Source organism: Macaca nemestrina, chromosome 20, assembly GCF_043159975.1.
Source record: "Macaca nemestrina isolate mMacNem1 chromosome 20, mMacNem.hap1, whole genome shotgun sequence".
NCBI lineage: Eukaryota > Metazoa > Chordata > Mammalia > Primates > Cercopithecidae > Macaca > Macaca nemestrina.
The window spans coordinates 2,423,540-2,429,743 of NC_092144.1; the positions used below are offsets into that span (position 1 = coordinate 2,423,540).

At 53.0% G+C, this 6,204-nt stretch overlaps 1 protein-coding gene across 1 annotated transcript in view; it reads left to right on the top strand.

Moving 5' to 3' along the window:
• The first annotated feature begins 1,985 nt into the window (after positions 1 to 1,985).
• Positions 1,986 to 6,204, top strand: part of LOC105485691 (zinc finger protein 57) — an 18,135-nt gene continuing 13,916 nt past the window's right edge. The window contains exon 1 of the mRNA XM_071087114.1: positions 1,986 to 2,427. Within this exon, the coding sequence (XP_070943215.1) occupies positions 2,425 to 2,427 (3 nt within the window). The 5' untranslated portion in view covers positions 1,986 to 2,424. The remainder of the gene's footprint in view (positions 2,428 to 6,204) is intronic.

Consider the following 6,204-nt stretch of genomic DNA (forward strand, 5'->3'; position numbering starts at 1 on the left):
GCCAATGGCTGTAGTCTTTAGGATGCTGCTCAGACCAAGGCTATGGCTAAAGCAGTCCACCCCCTCTACACACACGTGGGGCCCAGGAACCTCTGCAAGGTCCTTTACCGTTGGACCTTGTGTTCTGCCAAGTGGCTGTCAGCGTAGGCTGGCATTTAGTGCTGTGTGGCCTTATTGATGGTCACAACCATTTTTTCCACTTTGATACCACCCGCCATCCACTGGAACGCTTCGGTGCATCTCCACGTGGATCTGAGCTGAGCTTCTCCCCCTTTCTCTGAGAGCATTTCCAGCTAATATGTGTCTGCTTGGTCACGTCCTTGCCTCTGCCCCTTAGCCAGGAACTTTACACAAACCCAAAATGTATCTAGACCTCTACATCATGCCATAAATGTAAATTATTTCCAGATTTATCACTGAAAATAAATGTGAAAACATAAGAGATCATGAACTGGAATAGGCAAACATTTGTGAAAACACAAAAACACCACAAAATAGAATGAACAGATTATTAGAGGCTACAAAACAAAAGGCACCATCGGAGAGTGAAAAGAGAGTCTATAGAATGGAAGAAGAAACGTGCGATAGATAGATCTGGCAAACGGCTTGCACACAGAGTATAAGCGCTCCTATAAATTACTAAGAAGGCAGGCAGCACAACAGAGAAGTAAAATTACAGATTTGATTAATCATTCACAAAGGAAGCTTGTCCAAGAGACTAATATTTAAATGATAATTCAATTTTTTCGTAAGGGAAATGCAAATTAGAGCGAAAATGACATACTACTACTCCCTACCATCCTGGCTGCAAGCCCAAAATATCCAGGAAAATGCTATTGCTGAATATGTGCCACAGAAATGCTAAGTTGTGGCTGGCACAGTGGCTCACGCCTGTAGTCCCAGCACTTTGGGAGGCTGAGGCGGGAGGATCGCTTGCGCCCAGGAGTTCAAGACCAGCCTGGGCAACACAGCAAGACCCCATCTCTAAAAAGAATAAATAAATAAAAATAAAAAATAAATGCTAAGTTGCTACAACGTCCTTGGAAAACTTTGTGACTCGATATGTTTAGATACACAAATCCTTATTGTGGTGGAGCCCCTTCCTTCCGAGCTTTCGAGAAAATCAGCCACACAACTGCCCCAACAGGAAGCACGACCCGCTTGCACCTGTGCACTATGCCCGGCAGGAGCTTCCAGCTGCCTCCAGGGCACAGCGGCTTTGGAGGAGGGGCCGCGTTGCATGCTGGGAGCAATCTGAGGGGCGGGACCCTAGCGTTTAAGGGCTGTCCTTTTTTGAACAACATTTCCCAAAGGACTTGGGTTCCCCGAGTGGTGCCCCAAGCAGCGGACGAGCAAGATGCCTGAGGAGGGGACTATAGACACCGGCTGGTGGCCACGGACTACCAGGAAGCCAGGGGATGGTGGCCTCGGTGTGGACTGCGCATGTGCGTCCCGAGCCTCAGGCTACTGTTCCGGACCAGAGTGGGGCGTCGCAGCCGCCTGTTACACCTGTGGGCAGCGCGGCCTCTCCCGGATGTGACGTAACGTGACGCCTGCAGGACGGATGCTGTGATGACGAGGTGGCAGCGCTGGTTCCTGTAGCTGAGGGGTGTGAGTTCGAGGTCTGACTGTCCTCGTTTTCTACTTCCGGTCACCTCACTGCCACATGGCAGGCCTCCAGAGAAATACTCTTAAGATGGGACACCTGCGCATCTCTTTTTATTTTTTTCTTTTTCTTTTATTTTTTATTTTTTATTTTTTATTTTATTTATTTATTTATTTATTTTTTGAGACGGAGTCTCGCTCTGTCTCCCAGCCCAGGCTGGAGTGCAGTGGCGCGATCTCGGCTCACTGCAAGCTCCGCCTCCCGGGTTCACGCCATTCTCCTGCCTCAGCCTCCCGAGTAGCTGGGACTACAGGCGCCCACAACCGCGCCCGGCTAATTTTTTGTATTTTTAGTAGAGACGGGGTTTCACCGTGGTCTCGATCTGCCGACCTTGTGATCCGCCCGCCTCGGCCTCCCAAAGTGCTGGGATTACAGGCGTGAGCCACCGCGCCCGGCCCCGGATTTCTTAATCAGGCTCTCCCGGGGCGGGTCCGGACAACTGTCCAATCAAGGCAAGGGGCGGGCACCAGGAAGCGGATTGCGGGTCTGGGGTAGTGTCGAATCGAAGTCCCCAGGGGTGGAGGGGGCGTGTCCAAAACGCTGTCCACTCAGAGCGTTGAAAGGGCGGAGACTGAGAAACTTTCCAATCAGTGGCGCCGCTGCCTGCGCTCCGAGGCCCCGAGGGCGGGACGGTTTCGTCCTCCCTGCCACGCGTGCCCCGCCTTCCCCGAGCGGCCCGGGAGTACCTGTCCCTTTCAGCTGCGCCGGCCGTGGGGCCACGGGGAGCTCGCCTTGGAGAGCCCAGGAGCAGGCGGGACATGGTGAGTGCGGGGCAGGAGCCGAGCCCGGGGAGGGTCGGAGCGACGGGAACCGGCTGGAACCAGCCTCCGCCGAAATCTGCCGCCGGGCTTGGCTGAGGGCCGCGCGGGGCCGCGCAGGACGAGCGCCTGGGCCCCGGGGACGCCATCGCAGCGGCCGGGCTGCAGGACTGGGGGCAGTTTGAGGGGACGGAAGGGGCTGCCAGGAGCTGGGGGGTAACTTGGGGGGGGTGCCTGGGCAGGAGCGGGGCTCGGGGGTAGTTGGGGGAATGGCAGGGGCGGTCAGGGGCTCGCGGGCAGTTTGGGGGGACGGTAGGGACCGTCAGGGCTCAGGGACCAGTTTGGGGGGACGGTAGGGGCGGTCAGGGCTCAGGGGCCAGTTTGGGGGGACGGCAAGGGACGGTCAGCAGGTTGGGGATGTTACGCGCGTCCGTATAAGAGACCACCTGAGCAGGCTTTGCCACCAGGCTGTTTACTCACTTGGGTGCAAGTGGGCTGAGTCCGAGAAAGGAGTCAGCAAAGGATGGTGGATTGATTGATTGATTGGTCGGAGTCCCGCTGTGTCGCCAGCCTGGAGTGCAGTGGCGTGATCTCGGCTCCCTGCAACCTCCGCTTCTCGGGTTCAAGCGGTTCTCCTGCCTCAGCCTCCCGAGTAGCTGAGATTACAGGCGTGTGCCACCACGCCCGGCTAATTTTTGTGTGTTTAGTAGAGACAGGGTTTCACCATGTTGGCCAGGATGGTCTCGATCTCTTGACCTTGTGATCCGCCCGCCTCGGCCTCCCAAAGTGCTGGGATGACAGGCGTGAGCCACCGCGCCCGGCAATCATTTGTTCTTACAGGTTTGGGATAGGCGGTGGAGTTAGGAGCAGTTTTTTTTTGCGGACAGTGGGTGGGTGTTACAAAGTACATTCTCAAGGGCGGGGACGATGTTTCAGAGTACATTCACAAGGGCGTGGAGGATGTATTGTCACAAGGGTGGGGAGGAATGTTACAAAGTACCTTCACAAGGGCGCGAGAGTGTATTGTCACAAGGGTGGGGTACATTCACAAGGGCGAGGAGGATGTATGGTACAAAGTACATGCACAAGGGCCGGGGGCGGGATATCACCAAGTACATTATCACTAGGGCGGGGGGATGTCACGATGGCTTGACCAAGGTGCGGCCAGCTCAGAGGACCTTACAGGGGAGAGCTTGGGGGGACAGCAAGGGACGGTCCGGGGGTCAGAGGCAGTTTGGGGGATGACCTTGGCGGTGGAGTGACCTGCCCTGGGGGTTTTGTTGCGGGGTATCCCTAATACCCTGAAATCTTTATTCGGGCAGCTGGTTTCAGTAAATATAGTGTCTCCTGTTTGCCTTTTGTCTTCTCAGTGACAATAGGAAAATTTTCAAGTCTGTTTCCTGCCTTCTGGTCCGTCAGAATAACACCTGTTTATTCTGGGATACGGGTTAAGAATGGCCTAAGGAACTCTCTCAGGAGTATTCTCTCGCCCACCACAACTGTAGAGAAAGGGTGCACGGTTCCACATCTTATAGCAGATAGAGATGAATTAAAATGTTCATAAAAATAATAGTTTTTCGGCAGGGCGCGGTGGCTCAGGCCTCTAATCCCAGCACTTTGGGAGGCTGAGGTGGGCGGATCACGAGGTCAGGAGATGGAGACCATCCTGGCTAACATGGTGAAACCCTGTCTCTACTAAAAATACAAAAAATTAGACGGCTGAGGCGGCAGGCGCCTGTAGTCCCAGCTACTGGGGAGGTTGAGGCAGAATGGTGTGAAACCAGGGGGCAGAGCCTGCAGTGGGCCGAGATCGCACCACTGCACTCTAGCCTGGGCAACAGAGTGAGCCTCTGTCTCAAAAAAAAAAAAAAAAAGTTTTTCAAATGCTAAAGCAATCAGACAAAAAATAATAGCAGTTATTCTTCCATACAAGGTGCAGAGTTTGCGATAGCGTGTGATCCTGTTCCGTTTCAGTTCATCTAGACATGAGATTAATGCAAATTCTGCAAAAACCTGTAAAACTGAGGCGTGTTCCATTCTGGTTAATTTCCAGTTTGTCACCAATAGTATTGCTTCACTGATCCATCATCTGTTTGCTGACTGGGAAAAGCCGTTTCTGGCCTTGTAAAGTCATAAAGACTGCCTGGGAACTCCCTTCCCCTACTTACCTTACACATGGGGGGAAAGGAGTGATTCTCCTGCATTCTCCCTCTGCAGGATGGGGGTCTTCGTGGCATTTGAAGTGTAGCACCTGGAGCAGGGAGGCGAGCCTGGAGACCAGTGACTCCAGCTGAGCCCACTGTTGGGCCTGCACCGGAGGCCACTGAGGGTGCAGCTGGGTCTGGCCGGGCAGCCTCCGCCTGCTCAGACCTCCTGCCTCGTAGAACAGCCACAGCAGGAACTGTTCATGCTGATTGAGGCTGCTGAGCATCGGAATGACGATTATCCGGGAGATGTGCTTGTGGGCCGTTTAGCCTTTCTGAGGTTGCACCTGTGGTTGTCTAGGGGCAGTTTCTAAGCAGCTGGTTTAATTTATGCATTAAGGGTTTTGTTTTGTTTTTGAGACAGAGTCTTGCTGTGTCTCCCCGGCTGGAGTGCAATGGCCTGATCTCACACATTGTAACCTCTGCCTCCCAGGTTCAAGCAATTCTCCTGCCCCAGTCTCCCGAGTTGCTGGGATTACAGGCACCCGCCACCATGACTGGCTAATTTTTATATTTTTAGTAGAGACGGGGTTCCACCATGTTGACCAGGCTGGTCTCAAACTCCTGACCTTAAATGATTCGCCCTCTTCCACCTCCCAAAGTGCTGGGATTTCAGGCGTGAGTCACTGCGCCCGGCCTGGATTAAGTTTTCATATAAACACCAGTGGCTTTACTGCCCACATAAATAGGCCTTCAGCATCTCTTCATCACCTGTGTGCTTCTAGCAGTGCTCATCACTGTGCTGCCCCCAGGGTAACCACTGTCCTGATTGATTTTTTTCATTCTCTCTACCTTTACCATTTATTATTAATTGTCATACAGAATTTTAATTTTGCCTCCTTTGAAAATTTTTTTTTTTCCCCAGGCAGGGTCTTACTCTGTCGCCCAGGCTGGAGTGCAGTGGCGTGAGCACAGCTCACCACCAATGGTGCAATGGAATATTTTTTTTGTAGAGACGGGGGGGGGGGGGGGGGGGGGGGGGGGGTGTGTCTCGCTGTTGCCCCAGGCTAGTCTCGAACTCCTTGATTCAAGCGATCTGCCCTCCTCGGCCTCCCGGAGTGCTGGGATTACAAGCATGAGTCACCGCACCTGGCCTGAAATGTCAGTAAGTGACTGTTATCATAAGTGGCTGTTACCATTAATGCACCTCGAAAGGCTTTTCTGTGGTTTACTTTGCACACATGCTGGTGTCTGAGACAGTGCATGACCCAGTTAGTTCAGTCATTCCAGCGTTTGTCAGGCTTGGGTATATTCGTTTATTTTATGTACTTATTTATTTTTTAGAGACAAGGTCTTATTCTGTTGCCCAAGCTGGAGTGCAGTGGTATGATCATGGCTCACTGCAGTCTCAAACTCCTGGCTTTAAGTAAAAAAGCTCTTGCCTCAGCTTTCCAAGCAGCTGAGACCACAGGTGTGCATCACCACACCCAGCCAAAGTTTTTTTTGTTTTGAGATGGTGTCTTGCTCTGTTACCCAGGCTGGAGTGCAGTGGCGCGATCTCGGCTCACTGCAATCTCCGCCTCCTAGGTTCAAGCAATCCTCCTACCTCAGCCTCCCGGATAGCTGTGGTTACAGA